Source organism: Camponotus floridanus, unplaced genomic scaffold (genome assembly GCF_003227725.1).
Source record: "Camponotus floridanus strain SB8 unplaced genomic scaffold, Cflo_v7.5 scaffold37, whole genome shotgun sequence".
Classification (NCBI taxonomy): Eukaryota; Metazoa; Arthropoda; class Insecta; order Hymenoptera; family Formicidae; genus Camponotus; species Camponotus floridanus.
The window spans coordinates 359028-380764 of NW_020229514.1; the positions used below are offsets into that span (position 1 = coordinate 359028).

General features: G+C 46.6%; 1 protein-coding gene across 3 annotated transcripts in view; it reads right to left on the minus strand.

The window, feature by feature from the left end:
• Positions 1–21737, minus strand: part of LOC105258775 — a 150142-nt gene that overhangs the window by 75989 nt on the left and 52416 nt on the right. For all 3 annotated transcript variants that reach the window (XM_025411065.1, XM_025411064.1, XM_020029843.2), the window contains one exon: positions 14206–14319. In XM_025411065.1, the coding sequence (XP_025266850.1) occupies positions 14206–14269 (64 nt within the window). In that variant the 5' untranslated portion in view covers positions 14270–14319. The remainder of the gene's footprint in view (positions 1–14205; positions 14320–21737) is intronic.

A 21737-nucleotide genomic window follows, 5' to 3' on the forward strand; every position in this document is an offset into this window, starting at 1 on the left:
GATTCCCAGGTTATTTAGCTTGTGCAAATTTAACCGATTCGCGGCGATCATTTCCGTGCGGGCGCGCACGCGTGTACTCGAATGCGTTTGTGCGTGTGGAGGTTTACGTGTGAGCACGCGCATATGTCACGCGCCTACTCGATCGCATCGCCGCTTGTAGGAAACGTTACAACGTGTACCGTGTCGGCTGTATAGTTTGTGACACACCGAATGAAAAACGCTATCTCGTTGGTAAAAAAAAAAATTTTTTTTTTTGTTGCGAAACAAGCGCCGGCGATCGTCGCGACGCTTCAAAAGCAGTTTCTCCGTTCGAACGCAGTTTCGCCGTGATTTCAGAGCGCCCGGCTTTTGACCGGAAAAACGAAGCGTTTCCACGGGGCGCGTTGTTAATAATTTCCACGTCGAGAGTAATAATTGTCTCATCTTCTCGTCGCGAATTGCGCCGCGTCAAAGCGCGAAGCGAACGTTTTCCATTAAATATTGAACGTTATCGAACTTTGTGCGCGCTATCCGATAGGTGCAGTTATAAATTGAGGAAGTACGGTCAGATACGTTGTTCGACGGCGGATGCAAATAAATCTCGCGTCAACGATAACGACACTGCTTCTACGGCGAGGAAAATGCCATTTTTAATTCGACCCGTCAAATGTATTATTTCTGCGCTCCTAATTTTACTAAATAATACGGAAGAGTCTCGACAGGAAAAATTTTTCTCTAAAATCTCTCAAAATATCTCTTGTGATTTTCAAAGATGCACGAGAAAAGACAAAGAGAGAAAAAGAGAGACAGAAAAAAAGAGAATTTGAAACATTATATCGTATTGTCGGTTATTTGCAGAGCAGACGAATTAATATTCCAATAGCGTAAAAAAGCAGAAGTCCAATTACAGGGAGAACTGATTCGTAGGACTCAAATCAATTTTTCATGATTGGCATCGGTAATCTCATATAATAATTAATGCGATAAGAAATACAGTTCGTGATGTTATAAATGGTGCAAATTGAATAATTATTTTCGCGGACTTTACTAAAGGAATTATGTGATTACGGTGGGTTAAATTTTCTTCGATTTTATGAATCTAATAAAAATACTATTTCAGAAACTTGATAATATTTAAGAAGTATTATGAATTGATCGAATCAACTGTCAAATATGGCTTGAAATATACGTGGAATTGATCGGGAATTGCTTTCAATTAAACGTAACTTGCGATCGAAAAAAAAAAGATACGCTTTCTTTTATCTTCTCAATTTTCTCTGTGTTCCGTACAACGCGCATCCTTTTTTTTTATATCCGTTCTCCACATAACGTAGCGTCGATTGACGAAAATCGCAGAGACAGACACTTCCGACTGTTTGTTTCCTCTGTTAGTTTCATATCGCGCAGCACAGTCCAATTCACGGTAATCACACGTCGGGGCTGCCTTCTGTCGACCGTGGCGAGACGACGGCTCCGTCAATAACATTTGCACGGGACCAGGCTATTGTTGCGGAAAACACAGCCGGTACCGTCCGCGAGGAAAACATTTAGAAATGCGACATCTCTCTCTCTCTCTCTCTCTCTCTCCTCTATCTCTCTTTCTTTTTCTTTCTTTGTCTCTCTTTCTGGTTGCATACCCTGTACGATACGGTATATTCTCTCGCGCGTAAAAGCAGACCGACAAGAGAGAGAGAGAGAAAAGTATACATGTACATATATATATATATATATATAGAAAGAGAGAAAAGGAGACGGAAAACACCCTCGCCCTATACACACACGCCACGTTTCTCTCGTTTATTTTATAAACACGGAAGTAATTCGTAGACTCTCGAGCGCGGCTGCACGCGGCGGGGCTTCGCTGCGGGCTTCGATGCGGTGATACAGCGGAGAAAACGCAGACCATTGCGTGTAGCAGCGTGCGTGTGTCGTCGCCACACGCGCCCTTCACCGGGGGACGCAAAGGTGGAAAGTCACGGTGGTCGAGCGCGGAAAATTTCTACGACCCGGAGTCGTTCAAAGTACCAAGTAATTTTTCGGAAAATTTGAAAGTCGAAAAGAAACCTCCGAGAGACGAGATTTCAAAAGAGACGCTCGAGATGACCTACCCTCTTCTTGCTTTTATACAATTTTCTCAGTCTCGTCGGAAAATTGAAAAGTTTCTTCAAAGCTCGTCGCAGCGCGTCTAAAAAAGGACAAAAATTTGCGTTCCGTTAGTCGTGAAATTATATATTAATTATATTAATACACTGCACTGTCAACGAATGGCATGGGATATTTGGCTTTTCGATGACAGAGCACGCATCTGCCCTCGCCGACTCGTGCCCGTTTCGTGCGTGAGAGGAAAAAAAGCGGAAGATGGACAAGCAATGCGCACCCACGCGAGACCGGGCGACCATAGGCGTCGAGCAGATTTTTCCTTTTTAATAACCTCGGACACGATGGAAATATACAAATGCCAAAAGTATCTCGCGAATGTCTTCCGTTACTATTATTTGTCACTCTATAGTCGATTTCATTCATCCTTTTTTCTCGTAATCCTAAAGAAGGATATTTGTATTACAAAAACATTGATCTCAAATGACAAGTTCTCCAACGAATACTCAAAGATCCGTTTACAAAGTGCTACTCGAATTCACCGTTTGCAAATTCTATTCCCTCGAAAGAATCCCCGGGGCAAGGTGACGCCGATGGCGTCGGAGCGCTCGCTCACGCATCGCGCACTCATTTTTCCGACGTCATGGCGCGCGCGCGCGCGCGCGCAACGGCAGATGGTACTCATCATCATCTGGGGGAAGGAGGCGTGGCGGGGCACGCTTTAATCGCTTAAAATCGCCGTTAATTGAAAACGAGTCAATTTACGAGTAACATGAGAGCTCCGGGGAGAGCGCAAACACGCGCGCTTATGATATTGTCCTTGAAAATGGCCGCTTAGACTCCCATCACGAGGGTTTTCAACGCGACGCTCTACCTCTTCTCTTCCCTTTCTCTTCCCCCTTTGGAGCCATTGACGCAAAAAAGGTCTATTTAGAAGTATAATGAGGCATGCGTGACGCATGACACGGGTGAAGACTCGGCGCTCTCTTTTTCCTCTCTTTTTGCTGCTGACGCATCGTCCGCCTTTTTCCGGCGTAAATTTTCGCTGAAACTATAAGGGATCGTGCGGTTGGATCGTTATCTAAACAAGGCATATCCTCTGAGTCAGGATTTTTCGGGAAAAAAAGGAGCAATCGAATAAATTCGCGTTATCATTTAAGGATGCGTTATAAATTCCGGAGAAAAATTTAATCCACCGTGTATATAATATAAATATAAAGAATGTCTTAAATTTCTTCTTACGGAAAAAAATTCACGCGAGATTCGAAAATTCATTTCGCGTTATCGCGCGCAAACCAAAGTTGAGCGCAATATTATGCGACGTTGGTTCGTTTAAGCGATTTATCGGTGCATGCGCTTACTCTGTGACGAATTATACACGTCATCGTATTGTTTCCGTAAATTTTCTACATACCACCAAGTCGCGGCCGGCATGGAATTTCCGTCATTAGAGACGTAATTACGCAATTACGATTTGTGTCCGTGTTACGAGGATTATCACAATGTCCATGCGATCTGTAATTAAATCCCACGACTTGTAATTGAGCGTATTTTTCCGGGACAAAATGTCTCTTTATTCTCCGTAATACATGTCTCGGCGATCGCAATTTTAAAATATTTTCCGAGATTACGTAACTAACCATTAAAATGATTACCATACATTTTTTATCGCTTAAGGAAAAAATATCGCGTATAATTTTGCACGAGATGTGCGCGCGTATCGTGTTAACGAACGCAGATCCGAGATGAAAACTGTCGCGTCGATTCACGTCCATCTCCCCCGAGCAGGGATCTTTAACGTTTACCGTAGCGCGAGAAACAGTCCATTAGTCGGCAATGTTCCGTGACGAATGTCGCCGTATTATTCCGGTGGCGAATTTTCCGAGCGCTCGTCGCGGCGAGAAATTTACGCCGCGCGGACAATCGTAATTACGCAATTACGATTGTATCCACATTATCGCGGGACGGGGCCCGGGTCCTGGCGCCGGCGCCGGCGCCGGGTAACCGGCCGGAAATTTACAGGCGGCTACGTGGCCTGTAATTGAATTCTAAGGCTCGTAATTAACCGTATTCTTCCGTCGCGGCGCCGACCCGGGGAGGGTCGATCCCATTTGTTTTAATAGCATATTTGCGTCGAATCCCGATGAAGCGATCGGAATTCCGCGCACGCCGCCCGCTTAATTCGCGCTACGCCGCTTACACCTATCTACGTATAATGTAAGCCGACGGCGGTAAGTCGACACACACACACACACACACACACACACATACGCCGGTGGTTCGAGCAAAAATCTAGTTTCCGCACAAGCGGGGAGTGACGTCACGTTCCGATAAATGAGATAATATCTCGCGATATCGGCACGACCGATTTTTTAAATCGGCTAATTTACGCGAAATTGCTCCGCGTGACGCGACGTGCACGCTTAATTCGCCCGGCGAAATCGTTCGTTTCCTCGCAGCCGGCTTTTCAGCCGGTTTTTCAGCCGGTGCCAGGTGATAAAAATGCCTTTTGCCTCGTTGACGTTACCAACAATTATGCATTTTATTATTTCTCCGTGCCTGTAGACGCCATTAAATATTGGATTTATGTAACATAATGCTGTTGTAATAAAACGTAATTAAATGTATAATGTGTATTGGAAAAAGTATATAAATTTTATATAAAATTTATATAAAAGTATATAAATTAGTTGAAAAATTTCGCTTGTAAAATAAAAGCTTGCTTCAATATTATAGTTTTTCCAGCAAGTCACCTTTTGGAATTAATGCTATTATAGAATATATAATATAGATGGAATATCTCTCGTTGATTGCCGTCTGGGAGAATGGGAGCGGAAAATTCTTGAAAAACAAAAATTAACGGATACCCTCCTTCGCAGTGCGAGGTGCCCTCGTGCATTTGCGCAATGTTAGTATTCGTAAAGGTGGAAGGATGCCAAAATTAACGGAGCAAAGTTTAAAAAGACTCTAGTACACAATTGAACGTAATGGATATATAATTCAAAGAAATTGATCAGTTTCGGAAGGAAGCATAATTATGGAAATTCGAGATTCGCTTGTGCCGAACCGAAAGCTCGATTCGATATCGCAGTCTCGGACCTATCCGCGTCATCCCGCAAACAGCGAAACGCAGCTCGTGGCGTGAACACTGCAGGGGATTAATCTATCCGGTTGGTTTCCGCGGATCGGTAACCCAGTTTCGCGAGATCGTTATGCTCGAGTAAACTACATCTTTCATTAAGGCACAACAGCAACTACACCTTAATTGAACGACTCTCGCTCGATCGGCCGACCCGCCGATTAATTTAACGGCTCCTCGCATGTACGTACGCATGTACTCGAGACAAATCCGATTCACCGGTAGCTTGCCGATCGTTGCGAAAACTTTATCAACGAGCTTGCCATTAGACACGTAATTATCGTAATTTGCCGGTTATCCGCGTTCTCGTTCGATACTCGGAAATCCATCCAAATACAAGGATTATACATTTGCAAGCGTAACTTTTAAAACTCTCTCTCTCTCTCTCTCTCTTTTATGTCGCGCGTAATTGTACTTTTGTAATTTTCTTTAAATAGAAACTTTACATTGAAAATTACATTAAAATAATCTCCCTAATAGCCGCGATAAAACTCGTCGCAATGCGAATCGCTAATTTCACTGGAAAATATTAAATAAAAGTTTGATGTAATTTACCGTGAGAAACGCCGCGTTACACAACGTAATATACATGACGCGGAAATGTTTCCGGAATTGCTCCGCCGCGAGTCAAACGAACTTCGCCGGCGATTATTTTGATTACCGGTTGCCGCCGATTGTCGGATACCAGCCGCGCGCGCCGGTCATTCTACGCAAAAATGGACGGTGGGGCTGTCGGAATCCAAATAGGCTCGTTTAAATTCGAAATTTCTAGCGTTGCAACTCTCCCCCCCGCTCTCTCCCCGCCGCCGCTACGCTCGCGGTGCCGCCTCTACGTTGCCTTTGCAATTTCGTAAAACGATGCATATGTATAAGCCGCGAAACGGTGGATTTAAATGCCGGGAAATATTTTTCTCCGCTCGTGTTATAAAGCGTCGCCGCGCGTAAAACTAAATCATCGTTGACAAGGTTTCACGGACGGTCGCGTTCTTTAATGAAGTCCGTTATTATCTAGCTCGGTGCCGCGATGCAAATGCCTCGATTGTCGATTCAAAGAGAGAGAGAGAGAGAGAGAGAGAGAGAGAGAGAAAGCGTCCCAAGATGTTAAAGACACGCGGATTACAGAAGGAAAAATAATTATTATTTATCCGCGCGGCATTTTTGCGCGATAGCACGAAAGCAACAACGACTTTGATCTATTTAAGATCCTCTTCTCCTCCCTACGTAACGAGATATTCTCGCGTACCTGCGAGAATTTACGCAAAGGGAAACAATTCTTTCGATCCATTCGGATAGAGTTCCGAGTTGTTATTCCAAAGAGCTCGTCGCGCTCGGTTTATTGGCTCGAATGACGACGACGACGACAACTCGAAGATCATTGACGGCCACCTTGAGCAGTTCACGGAAGCCGAGACGCAGACAAACGCAATTACGAGTGCGGGTACAATGACGATACCGAGCCGTTCTCGCTAATTTTCGAGTTTGCGTGTCATACCGTAGGCGAACTGTCTGGAATTGTTTTAATTAAAGCAATGCCATCCGTCGTAAATTAATACAATGCGCTAATTGCCCCCGCTACGATACGATCCTGCAGATACAATTGGATACAATTCGCGGAACAATTCCTTTCATCTCGCTTTATATTTCTCCCTAATTCTCTCGTCACCACGTTGTCGCGAAACTTGGCGTCTGCAAACTCTAATGCCATTCGAAGTCGCTGTTTCAAAAATAAAGTTGAATCCGCTAAATTTCCCTCCGGAAGTGCACCGCGTCCTTTTAATTACCGTAAACGATTTCGTTACGATAATGATACGGCTCGATGTAACGTTACATATTTCTATCCGTGAAAAAAAATTGTAAATAAAAATTTAAAAGAAATAAATCTGTAAAAGAGTAGCATCGATTTTGAGATATCGCGCGTCTACTGAAATTTTCATTTTTGTCGTTTACCATCGTAGCGTATCGCTCTCGATATTCCACAGCTACATTGCACTTTTGCCACATCGCGCGCAGATCGCTCGATCGTAAACGCGAGAGCCGGCGTCTATCGGTCGTGAGATGCGATGCGTAAAATCGTATCGTTATCATAACCGATCCGCGAATATCGCGGTAATATTCTCCTCTTTTCGGGAGAGGGCGTAACTCGGTAACGGCCGCATCGTTTCCCCTTCATCAAGCGGCGGTGGTCCCGGCTCGATTTAACATATATATTACACGTGTACACGTACACGGATATACGAAACGGTATAATCCGCATCCCCGCCGACGCTTCCCACTTTTACGTTTATGCCCGACCATCTGCGGGGGTGGAGACCCGGGAGGAAGCGAGCGGGGTGGTTTAGAGACAGAGATGGCGCGGCAGGAGGTAGCGAAGGGATAAATCCGTGTCGCGCGACGCGCGTGGGACGAAGCGGAGCGGAGCGAAGCGCGCCAGCCCCGTCTCGGCTTAGTGCGTGTAGCGCGACCATAAACAACCGTGCAACTTTCACGAGGACTTTACCGGGCCCATTACCAGCGACCCATTTCCCGACGCGCTCGCGACCCCAACTTTCTAAGGTAATTGTTCATCTGGCCTTGTCAGTTGCGAGTTGTCGCGATGTTAATGCCGGCCGAAATGGCGCGTCGTTGTCGTCGGTACATGCTCCTTTTAACGGTCCAGCCGTTAAAGGAGACGCAAAGTGGTGCCTCCGGCTTGGCTTGGATCCGGCAGCCTCGACATTTGCGAAACTTCGCCTTTGATCGGTTATATTTCGACGCTCTCTCGCTGTTTCGCTATTTGACGTCGATACATCGATATTAGCCATCGGATTCGTGATTACCGATCTTTGATGCCGAAAGCGGCATGTGGAAGTATCGATAGTTTGCCTAAACGCCCTTGGCGCTCGGCGAAATCGCTTTTCATGAATCATCGCGTATCGCGCCAGGCCAGTCGATCCCGTATACATCAATTATGCACTTAAGAGGGATCCCCGCGGTGCGCTGCGAACAGATGCGCGGCGATCTCGAATCATCTCGTGCGCGATGTGCGAGGCCTAGCCTTTGTTCCCTCCGCGCTCCCCGAATTTCGACGGCAGAAATTGTCGACGGAGAATGTTCATTCGACCGCGTTTGTCCTCGAGAGACTCCCAATTTATGGAAATGGGAAATTTTTAAAAATGATAACAACGTTCACGATAAGGGAAATTGACAAATATTTGCATCGCGTGCAACGCGATCAACGCATCAACGAATTTGCGGCGGAGAGAGAGAGCCGCGTAAAGTTAATTCTCATAGATTGTTAAAACGCATTAAGCGCGCGACGCAGGGCGTCGGCGTTTTAATCGCTTAATTGGACGTAACTGCGCGACGCTTGTAAAATAATACTCGGCGCTGCGACGTTTAGAGTGACAGCGAGGAGATATGCCGTCACGTTACAGCCACCAATGTTGTTAAGGGACGCGATATTGAAGTAGATGTAAATGTATCGTTACAGGGTGTCTCGAAATCGCGCGCGATATTTCGATGTACCCGATTCGATTTAATTCTTATCGATTATTCCATTTGAAAAAATGGCGGAGAAATGGAGGAGAAATTTTCTCCGATTATAAATTCAATAAGTGGGCGAGTGTATTATAAAGATAACTTTTATTCCTCGTTTAATTTCAACTAGACTTCACTTTAATGGAACTTTAATTCGAGTCTTGGAAAGATATTTAATGTCGAGCATCAAAAAGTTGCGAGCGGATAGTGTGTCGAATCCAAATTTTCTCTCTCGCGTCCCCCCAAAGTTGCTCGAAGAATGCGCGCGCGAATGGAAGAAGACGCTCGGGCAAACTTGGGATATCTTACACGGAGAGAGAATCTCGAGATAGTTGCGCATCCGAAGATACTTAGCGAGAGACGATGGTTACCGGGACGAGCAAACTAGCATCGTCGTATAAAACACGAGCGAAAATAACTGGCTCGGGAGGAGAGACGCGGTCGGAATATAGTATAATATAACGTACTTGGCGGAATTATATCTCTTTGCGAAAGTAAAAGTTGCCTCGTTAACCCGATTGCGGCATTTTGGCCACTCCGACTATCCTTTACGGCTGACAATTAAAATCAAATGACGGGGACAAAATGCGGACGTACGATCGAGGAGCCACGATGGAGAACTGGCGCCCATCTCCACGACAGCGTGAAGGGATAAATAATCCGCGTGTCAAAACTCGGTGATAATAACGTTCGAAGTTCTAGGCTAGATTTTTCGTCTCTCGCGTAAACAAAAGAGGAAATTCGACCGATAACGATACGTAATAAAAATATGAGAGGACGATATTTTACGCTCTCGGCGAACCTCTCGCGTAATCCCGGAAACTGGGAGATGGGCGAACGTGCTCGACATCATACGCGTCTCTTTCGCGAGAGCGGGACTAAATGTGTAGTTCCGCGAGGTGGAATCGTCGCTTGTATTCTCGCCGGTGCGCCAGCTCGCGCAATTTCCGCTCGCGATAGAATCCGATGTAACGTCGCGTCTCCCGAGTACGAGGGTCGCGATGCACGCGCGCGTGCACATAACGGCGCGATTTTTCGATCTGACGGTCGGCGAACGCTCGCGGGCGGGGGCGGGAGGGAGGGGGGAAGGGGAACGGGGCGCGTTACGTCTCGAAACTATCGCGCGGGGATCACGGTTCGCCGCAGCCAACCACCCCCCGCCAACCTCGCCCCACATCCACCCCTTCGTCCCGTTGGGTATCGTAATTTCGTCGATAGTAACAACGGTAACAACGACGCCGCCACCGCCGCAGCGCGCCGTTAACCCTCCTCCACCTCTACTACCTCCACCTCCATCTCGTTCTTCCTCTACACCCCCCTGGGATCCGGTTTTTCACCCTCCGCTCCTCGCTGCCGGTTTATGCGTCATCGCGGTCGCGGCTTTCGACCCGACAAACGGAACCCACCGAAACGCGCGCCGTTTGTATTTACTTAACTGGACGGAAACGATATTAATGGGCAACGAGTTAATTAATAAATGAGTTCCGTATCCGAGCGATTCAGAAATATCCATTTGCAGGATGTCAATTACGAATCGAATTTGTTGACGTTGCACGAGAGGGTACCGTCATTTTTTCGAGCGAGATAAACGAACACGATGTTGGAAGAAACTTTTACGATTAAACGGAATTAAGAGGATTAAATTTAATTGAATCAAAGAGCTTTAAGGAAAAGCGTAACGCGATTAATATCTGTACGAGTATCATCGTCATCGTCAGAGTACAATGAACGTGATTTATCGCGCGATGGACGATTTTGAAAGGACTCGCATTCGATTTATCCGGCATCGCATCGCGTGGACATCGGGCAATATGCGGCTCTGTATCTGATCGCGGAGGAAATATATCGTATACGGCGGTGAAAAATTGGCGGCGCGGTTAAAGGTCCGCGAATGGGGTCGGAAGAGGCGGTTAAGCACGGCATTACGCATCCTTTGCATGCGCCCTCCTTTCCACGGGGTGGCAATGCGACTTCATATTTTTCGCGCCGCGAACGTATGGAAATGGAAGCAGAAATGAACGCGACCGTCACAGTCGTCCTCGGATCTCCGCGGTCGTTTGCATTTCTCATAAGCGCGACCGTGTTTTTTTTTTTTTTCGTCTCGCAACCGTACATACGCATCCCCTTTTTTTTTTCTTTCATCGACCCTCGCGAGTGGCTGGCTCGCGAAAAGGAAAGAAGGAGGGGGACAAAAGAGAGAAAGATTTTTGCGCGAATGCTCTGGGCCTGGGTTCCTAAAAGCGTTAGCAACGCTGTTACACGTAAAGCCATAAGATTAGAGCTCGAAAGCTACGTATAAAAGCAGCTTGCGAGAGGCTACATTAAATGATGATATGTGCCTTTATATTGTTAACATTATGTTAGATACATATAAAGAGAAAGAGAGAGAGAGAGAAAAATACAATTTATTTGACATTATCTCGATGTTTTAAGACGAGGATCTTTCAAGGTACACGAATAATTATCTCGGGTATCGTTGTAAAAATAATTACACCGTCACTTTTCCCGCGTAAAAATAAGGATTAAATGCTCCCGTCGCAGCTATTTCAAATATGTGCGATGTCAACAGAGAGTTATATAGAATAATGCTCCGTTTAACAAGACAAACGACAAGAGATACACGAATGAATGCAGATTAATTGTAACGAGGGGGAGCCTCCCAAGGATCGTAACAAAAATTACACGGAACAGCGAGCGGTAAAGAGCGCTACGGAGAGATAGTCGGTAAAAGAGACTGGAAACAAACAGTCAAGATAAATAAGAGGAAAGATTAAGATTAAGTCTGGGCGACGTCAAGGAAGAGACGGGGAGATGCGACTCTTTAATATTTGCATATCTGCATCCTGCGAGGGAGGAGGAATTTGGGGACAGGATGGAGATTCCTTTTCGGTTCAACGCGAAAACGCGATCTCCTTCCCTCTCTCTCTCTCTCCTGCGAAGGATTAAATTAAATTGTTATTATTATCTTAATTATCATTAAAAGCATACCGAGGCGTCTTCTCCTCCTCGAGCCAATGCATATCTCAAAGACTCGCATATCCGCGCGAACGTACACACGTGTACGTGTATTTGTACGAAGATCGAGCTACGAGATGTCGACGTGCATATAATTCTCCCGGGGCGCCATTAAATTGTATTAATCCACTTCCATCACGAAATTGAAGTTCATACGCGATAAACGTACATATCCATCGAGAGACGCGGAGGGTCTTCCCCAACCCCTGTATCGTTATCGATCTCAAACGACAACTTCTTTTTTTTCGATATCTAGCACGAGGATCGCGTAATTCCCCTCCTTTCATCTGTATTAACCCGAGGAGATAGCGCGATGAACAAAGTCGAGTGAGGGATGTTTCAAGTATCGTCATTTTGCAACTGATATCGAGTGTTTTAATCGCCGATTTTTTATATTTTATGCTAGTCGGGGATCGATTAAGAATCTCTCGCGGGTAATAATCCCACCAAATGCTTTGCGTAAAAACCTAAAGATACACACACACACACACACACACACACACACACACACACATGTCGCTTCTCCTTCTTTTTATTCTCTATTCATTTATATTTAACTTGCTTCAAACTTTTAAAACGATATCAAGTAATGACGCTCGCGGTACTTTTTGAAAAATTATAGAATCGATACTTGATTAATGACAATATCAAATGAAACATCCGTGAAATACGACACATCACGATACCTAATTGGTTCGTATGGCACTGCCCTCGGGCTGGGGTTATCTTCGTTCGAGCTTCATTCGTGTTTTCCGACAATACCCGTTGTTTATCCCATATCGCGAAATGAGTTTCAGAATGAGTGGCATGGGAGCGCGTGTTTGCGCGAGGGAGAACGAGAACGGAATTAGACGAGGATGGGCGCGAGTAGTCCTCGGAAATGCATATCTCGTATGCCGCAATCGTTTCGCAAATTGAAAAGCGTTGGGAAAAAAGCCGGAAGCCGGGGATAATGTCCGGTAGCGTCCAAGGGAGGGGAAAGTAAAAGCGACAACATACTTTCCGTCCGTTGCGCCGTCATCTATTTTTTCCACGCGTTTTACATCCGCAAGCTGAATCGTAGCTCCCTTTCGAATCGCGGCATCCCTCTCGTTTCCTTTCTCTCGTAAAACTCATGTGTTTATGAGTACGCTCACGCATGCGCACGCGCGCGTTAAGAACGAGACGTTGTAAACTCGCGCGTGCATAAAAAATCCGCATTTGCTGGCAGGAATAATTTCGGACGTTTTGGCTTTTACGAAATTTTAAAGGATTTCAACGACTGCCATTTTGTCCTCGACGAGTGCAAAGATGTACGAGCTTGAAACGGTTTAAACCGTCATTTTAAATTCAATAAAAGAAGAAGACATCCGCGAAATTTTAAAAACGCATCTTTTGCATTATTCGCCGCATAAAATGCAAGCTCTAACTGCCGTCAATTTTATATCGTAGATTTCGCGATTTAGTTTTCAAACAGAGATCATCCGCGGATCAGATATTAGTATAATAGTACTTTTAAATTTTTTTCCGCGAGCAAATCCTAAAGCATATTTTACCGCTGCTTTAAACCATTTCAAATACTTAAGTATTCAACTCTTACACTCTCCGCAAACTCGAATGCATAAGTCACTCGGGCCTGCTTAAAAATTCAGAAACTCAGCACTTTAGTTATTACCAATAGAACGTCATTCTCGTCGCGGCGGAATAAATGTATGACTACTTTCAAACGGCTAGTGCGGCAGGAATCGGTAATATCTCGAACGCGGCCCAGCCCTTTCGCGCAAAGTATATCTCTCCTATTTCATAACTTTCCTAATTTCGCGAATAGAGAGAAGCGAAAGAGAGAGAAAGAGAATATCGGCGATCCTAAAAGGATGAGGGAAAAAAAACATTTGGCATCGTTATTGGCGAAAAATTAAGAAAATATTGACGCGATAAAAATGAAGTATTTCCAAAGTTTAATAAAATATCGAAGCGGGTACTTGGCGCAGCGTTGCAAATTTATCGCTTTGAAGAATTTTTCGCGGAAATTTGGAGATCACGAGACACTTGTGCGAGCGGTGAAAATGACAAGTGTTGAGCGCCGGACAACAATTTCCGATGGCTACCTTCCAGATAGCGGCTCAATGTGCGCGTTATCGTCAAACGCGCACCCGCGCTCATAATAGCGACCGCAAATAGGCCATCGACGTTGCGCACGTTGCGAACAACAAAAGCAAAACAGCATCGCGCGACGGTCAAGCAGCCCCGGCGGATGTCCGAAACGCCGCGCATTCCCGACGCGGATCGTCGGCGATTAATCGAATCGATCGAGCAGCGCGCGGCGCGACGGACACGTCTAGTCGTACCCCTCTCTCTCTCTCCCTCTCTCTCTCTCTCTTTCATAGGCTAACAAAACGGCTCGACAAAGGCCCCGATTCATGCGTCAGCGCACGAGGTCGGGTCGACGCAAAAACCAACAACGTACAAAACACACTTACCTCCGATCCATCCGAGATAGAGCAGTAACACGCTGGTCAGACCGATCCCTTGGGTCCAATCCATGATGATCCAGGCCGATTTCTTGCCGTCTCCGACCGCGGAGTCGTTCGACTCTGAGGAAGAGAAGAGACGAGTTAGCGGGACGCGGGCAACGTGGCTCACACACGGGATCCGCCGCGGGGGGGAAGGAAGAAGCGTGTGGGGGGCCCCGATCGAAGATCAACCTCACTGTACTCCGTGTTTCTCCGATCGCGCACAATCCACCCTCTCGGCTTGATTCACATTAAAAATTCACTCGCAAATATATATATATATATATTCGTCGATTTCCTCGCGACTTTTGTCCCTCGCCTCTCCTGCTTCTCTCACCGATCCGCGCGCACGGAAGTTTCTCGCCGACTGACCCGCACTCGGGGGGCTCGGCGCACTCACCACTAACCCTCTCACGGGGTACGACACGCGTCCCGATCGTGCGGCGAGCACGCGTCGCGCGGAAATAGCGGGTGGCACAGCGGCGAGAAGGCACCCAGGGGGGGGGAGAAAAAGAGGGAGAGAGGAAGAGAAAGAGAGAGAGCGCGCGTCTCTCCGTGCCCCACGGTGATCGCGTGTGCGGAGTAGTGGCGACGCGGCCTACGGGCTTTGGAGCGCGGGGTGCCGCTCCCCTCCACCACCCACGCAGCGGCACCGCACGGTAATCCTCCTCCCTTCCCCCTCTTTTTCTCTCTCTCGGTCGTTCGCACGCGCGCGCCCGAGAGTGCCCGATGTCGGAGCAGCGCGCGACCGAGATAGGGGCACCCCGGCCCCGAACGAGCCCGAACCAGCGAGAGGCCAAGAGAGAGGGAGAGAGAAAGAGAAGGGGAGGAAAGGGAGATTTCTGCGAGCGCCTGTGCGGGAGTCGCACTCTACGCAACAACGTAAGGCGGACTATGAGTGCAGGGTGCGGATAGAAATGCCTGCTTTCAAAGTATCCCCCGGATACTTTGCTTTCGACGCTGACTAGTTTTGGCAGAGTATGCCTCACTTTTGATATTGCGAGTGCGCCCTATAGATAGCGGCCGGGGTGGAATAGGAAGCATCTCGACGAGATGAATAATCTTGAATAAATAATGCACGATAATAATATACTTTACGAAAACGATAATCTCGAATAATTTGCTAGTGTAATTTTGCGACAAAAATACGCGTCAAATTCGCGCGCGCGCATCAAATTTCAATTATAATTCTTTGAAACATTTTCTTGTCGAGCAATTTTTCTCACGAATAAGATATCGATACTTTTGGAGGAAGATGACCTCGGATATCTCGTAGGAAGATATCGAATGACTGACTAAAAGTATCGGTATTCTATTAAGAGTCTAAGCGCTCCTACGCCGAGTGAGTAAAAGCATACACTCATACACACACATATATACGCATCGGCACTTAAAGTTAAGTATTCCTTCAGTCGGGAAAGAGTAGTAGGATATATCGGCTCGGCTTTCGCTCGAGCGATAGACTCCTTGTATCGTTTCGATTTTAGTGGCGCGGATGGGGCCCGAAAAGTTAGCCCCCTAAAAGGAGAGCTTTTCGGTACCTCTTAAACTCTGGTTAAACTCTTTCGTTCTGCGGTCTACACTCGAGCGAATTTGATATAAATGCGTCGAGTTGTATGAAACGTTTTTCTTTGTAACTTTTAGTTATGCGGCACCAAGTCAAATACATGCACTCGCAAAATGATGTATAACCCTCCCCTCCTATATATATATATATATATATATATATATATATATATATATATATATGCGAAATCTCGTCTGCGAGGCATCAAGATTGCCTTGCGCGTTTTCAAGTGCATTATAGAGAGATATATCAAAGACGATACGTTACAGCCAAGTTGAGAATATCGTATCTCGCGCGCAGAGCGCGACTGCAATAAGAATTTTTTTGATTGCAGCGAGTAAAAGGATCACAAAACCTTTGAGAAATAAGAGCTGGAAATGTTTCAGTTCCCTCCTTCTCCTCCTACTCTTTCCCGTGTTAAATGATTCCGTGTTCAAGGGACGCTTATATCGAATTCCACCTAGCATGTACGGCGTCAGGTTGCACCTGAAGGCGTAGTAAACCGAATGAGAGCGGCAGGGATGTAATCGTAGAGAAGAATCGAGACCTGTATGCGTGGGTGGATGTGTGCTGCGCGCGTGCGCCGTCGAGTAAAATACGACGGATACGTAATGAGAATTTCTAATATCGAAAATCAAAAACGCGGAAAAGTAATGCTCTCGCGCGATCGATACCACACTTTTCGCTTCCGCGGCCGAATACGAACCGGAAACGGACTAGGCAAACAGATAGATATATGTGGAGCATGAAAAGCAATGTTGTGTTTGCGGACGTCAGGTACAACTGGGAACTATTCTGTGACGGATTTATAGTACGCGGGGCCCGCAGCGCGGCTGCCATTTTTCCGCACGCGAGACCCTCTTATCGATCTGTCAAAATATTGAGATCTAGCCGTGAGTGCAAGTTCTTAAACGTTGAAACACGCCCGCCACGCAATTAATTCGAGAGAGATACTACCCGCGATACAAATTATCGCCAATAATAATAATCGCGTCTGTTTTCAATTATATAATCTTTATTATAAAATCTGCGTAATTAATCGCGGCCGATTGCAATTTCACCAAGATTAAATTAATTTGTGTGTATTTTTTATATTTATCCTCTTATTCAAAGAGTCGGTTAATACAAAACAATCCGGCGATTCTTGCATCTCGCCCTGTGCGCGGGGAAAACGGAGAAGGAGAAAAAAAAAATAATTACTCCCTGGCACACTTTTCTCCAGACTCCCCCCTCGCCTTTCCATCCCCCTCGCGATTTCTTCTTTTTCCTCGTCTTTATTTCGGAAGCACGAAGCCCTTAAGCTCCGAGCATCGCGCGTATCCATAAATCCGCCGGCGGCGGAACCCTCCGTAGTAATCAGACCGCGCTATTCGCGGCGCGTCACCCATCTTACCGTGGCTCCCACCCCCCGAGTTCCTCCCCCGCCACCTTGTCTTCGCGTCCAACACGTCCGTCCTGGTTTTCCTGCCGCCGTCGCGGGTCAACACGCAAACTCGTGCAACGCCGTGCAACTTCCAAGAGCTTCCGTTTACACGCGGTCTCCTGTTTATAAGCCGAAGTGAAATCCCGGCGTTTCCGCTCGCGGATTCGAAACGAACGGCGGAATCGGCGAGTACGAGGCGCATGAACCGCCGGGGACCCGAGTCGTTTGTCTCCTTCCCCGTTCCCGGTTTGCGGACCACACATAAGCGCGCGCGCACGTACACACGTACACAGAGTATTAGATTAAGGGCCACGTCCGCGCGCGCGCGCGCCGAGAGACTAACGACGGGACTAGCGATGCGACAGGGAGATAGACGCCCTAACGTTGCCCCGATACCATTGTCGCGGTCTATCGTGACTAGCCGCGTCGCCAGTCGACACACAGGACGATCGGGGAATCACCGGTCCTCCCTTCATGCCGTAGAGGTCGCAATCCGCGCGGGACGGCGTCGACGTGTAATGAAATTACTCGATATTCTCCCCGCACCGCACCGCACCGCACCGCACCGCACCGCACCACATCGCGCAAACGGACAGAGCATTAACCATCGCGCCTAGTTATCGTACATCGTGTGATAATAGACGCGGACGTGAACGCTCCCAAATCCCAATTTCGTGCTTTCGATTACGAGGATGCGTCGTAAGAAGGGCTAATCTTGCGTCGCAGAATCCTCGTTATCTCCCTCATCGTTATTGACATTGATAAGACTGTAATTTTGCTACATTATACCGTATTGTATATAGCGCTGAATTAAAAAGCACGTATCCGCTCGGCAAATTTTCCTCGATTACGGGCGCTAGGAGATAAGATCCGCGCTATAGTCAGACTATAATTCCGACGGCGACGGCGCAATTGACGTATCGGAGTGTCGATACCGCGAGAGTGTAACAAAGTTATTTGATACTCGGCACGAGACACAAACATTAAGGGAGCCGCAACAATCGCGGCTACGGTGCTTGCACAGCGGTATACAAGGATGCAGCCTTGCGGAACGTAATTCCAAGACGTTGATGACGTTGCGAACATAATGAAATTACGTAGTAGTTAGCCCGAATCAAATTGACGTAGAGGTACACGACCGTATGACCAATAAGAGTAAAGTAAGTACACATCCCTTTGAGTTACGTCGCATCCTTAATTGGATGATTAAAGAGTCGATGAAAAAAAAAAATGCAAATTTCAACTCTCGATCTAATCTGCCGGATCGCTAGGAGCCGGAATAAATAAATCAATAAATAAATAAAGCATCAAAGTAACAATTCTCTCGCCGACTAGTCGCCGATAGCGCACGAGTGGCTCTCTTCCGCGGAGCCACGTAATTTCAAGTAATTTGCGCGACACATCGGATAACTCGATTGCGACCGCCACGTGCGACCATGTACGAGACGAAACTGCTCGGTCAGTCGAGTCAGAGACAAACAGATGAAGCGCTAAAAATCCGCCCGACTGCCGGGCTTCGTCGTGCGCGACCACGAATATGGAAATTTCAGGGTTTCGGACTCGGAGACCACTAACGAGCGCGCTAACCGTGCACGCTTTCAGTAACGCCATAGCGTATATACACACAGATATACAGATATACATACATACATACATACATACATATATATATATACTCACACATGTATACACGCGTGTACCCGTCCGTGGCGACGACGGACGGATGGGTTAATCCTATCTAGCGTAATAGTAGCGGGTCAACGACATCTTTTGCAACGAGCAAACTTAGCTGGCCCAACAAGCCATACATCAAATTGCAGCTCACTCTTTCTCCTTTTCTCTCAACGAGCTGGCTTTTCGAGGCTGGCGAGGACGACCGGAACGTTGACAGGACGTGGTAAAAACGTGGTCGGAAGTCTACGCCGCGACTAAGAACAAAGCGACGGAAAATGTCGCGCGAAAGGAGCGCTAGTTGTCGCGCGGAACCAACATTCGTCCTTGAACGTGCCAAGTTTTTCCGCCGAAAGCACCCGCGCGTCTGCCGGTCCGGAATTATGTCGGGGAATATATGAGCCGTTTATCTTGAAGATGGCGACGAGAGAGAGAGAGAGAGAGAGAGAGAGAGAGAGAGAGAGAGAGAGAGAGAGAGAGAGAGACTAGTCTTCAAGCACGAGTCGCGATGAAGAACTTTGAATACTACTGAATTCAGCCTCCGTCTTCATATCTGACGCTTGTAGCTAAATGCGGCCGCGTTGTCAACTCGCGATAACAATAAGCACGGTTGTCATCTTAGACGAGCGCATTAAACAAGCACCTCGATATTAAATGATGTCGCAGTTTGCGTCAATTTATTCGCCCGATACGCCCCGTTATACTTGATTTCTTCGATTCATTTCAAAAAATATCACGACACTCGTTGAAAGCTAAATGTTCATTATGAGACACATTCGTAATACGGAGCATCTTAATATACGAGGTCCAATGTTTAAAATATGTCAGCTATGAAAGGGACGAATACGAAAAGCTCGCGAAAATTGTTAAATCTCTCTCGCTCCCTTTCTCCATCTCTATCTCTCTTTCTCCCTCTCTTTGTGTTTTGAAACATTTAATAGAAAAAAAGACAAACAGCCGCGCGAGTGTAGGTTTTCAAATATACGCAGACATGTATCCAAAATTCTCCCGAGCTTTTATATTCATCTTGTATGTGTACACGTTGTTTTACATGCCGTTGTTAATTAGAACGCGAGGTAAAATCGCGAATTCGCGTTTGTAGGCATGGTCGGCAAAAATATTCCGTGCGCGGCTGTAAAATCTATGCGCGGAAATAATATTTGAGATATTTACCGGGGACGACGTGAATTCTTGTCGGATAAAACGCGAAGCCGCCGACGTTTCAGTTGTCGCTGCCGGTTCCTCCTTCTCGAAGTCTCCAGCGACTATCGCTGGATGTGACATATTTGCGTACATTTACGAAGCATCGGATAGGTAGGTAATACACGAGCGGTCGGTTTACATTCGCGCTACTCTCTCGTTCCGGCACGTTCGCTCTCGCGATACTCGAATCCCGGCCGGAAGTCTCGCGATGTTTCAAAGACGCGTTTGGCGTTTCACGGCCTTTCAAAACTTGGAACGTCCTTTATAAAAGTTCAAAGCGCAGTCATAACCCTTTATCACGAAAAAGCAGCGCCATTGTTATTGCGTTCCCGTTGCCGTAAAGCACGCACCGAAGTTGCCAAGTACTCGTGCGAGTGCGAGCGCGAATACATAAAATTCGTTTTAACGCAAATAATAAGCCGGAAAAAAGGCCGCGAGAAAACTTGCCGCTGCTCTCTCTTTTTCTTTTCTCTTTTCTTCAGGTCGGATTATCGCGAAGCGCGCCAGCGAGAGAGAGAGAGAGAGAGAGAGAGAGAGAGAGAGAGAGAAAAAGAGCGAAAGAGATGCGCTTTGTTTCCGCAGGAAATTAAGACCACGATTTAAATGTAACTTCAAAGTAATATGTCATACACTTGTTCCTCTCTTAATATCAAGAATTGTGGCGCTCCGTGCTACGGTGTAAAGTGCGAGAATGGACTAAGCTAAAAATAATCATTACCAGAGAGTCGGCCGTTATATATTCGCGTATAACTCGGGCTCCTTGTTTATTTGAATAGCTGTCGCAACGAATATTGCAAAATTCGCGTATATTTTTATGTCGCTAATCTACTTGCGATGAAGAATATCCTCGAGTTCTCTCGAAGAGAAAATAATTTTATACGTACGTAGAGATAAATATTTTATATATATAAGGGAGGGGGGATATATATATATATATATATATATGTAATATATATATATAGAGAGAGAGCTTTTATGTCATCGTGTAATCGGGAATTGCACGAGTGTATCACCCCGCCCCTCTCCATCTCCCGCCTCTCTTATAAACATCCTTAAAGCGTTACGCGATCGATCACGAATAAGTGATTGATCTGACCCGGGATCGGTCGGGCGGGTAAAATCCGGGATAAGTAATACCTTAAAGCGCCCGGTGAAGGGTTGGTCGGAAGGGGATCGCGCGAAATGAAAAATATCCGCCGACGATTGCAGACGTGACGCGTCGGTATGCCGCGATATCTCGCGGGTAGAGAGGAAGAGGGGAGAGGGGGAGGAAAGCGAAAGAAAAACCCGGAAAGATGCGGAATCTTGAGTCGCGCGACAGCGTGATACGTCCTCGCGTTGCATAAATATAGTCTACCGGAAATGAGGAATGATAAAAACAACCCTTTCTCTCTCTCTCTCTTTCTTTTTTATCGGTATGCTCTTATCATTACGCGCGTGTAATTATAATGGCGCGCGTCGGCCACTTTTCGTGCACCGTTATTTGACTGCGCGCTATCGGAGCTCGTTCACAGAAGCGGTACACGCGAAAATGGAGTTAACGGGGCTGCTATGCCTGTAATATACACGGAAACACACGTACACACACGTACGTAGAGGGGCACACGTGCGTGCAACGTTGGCACGAGGCGAAAC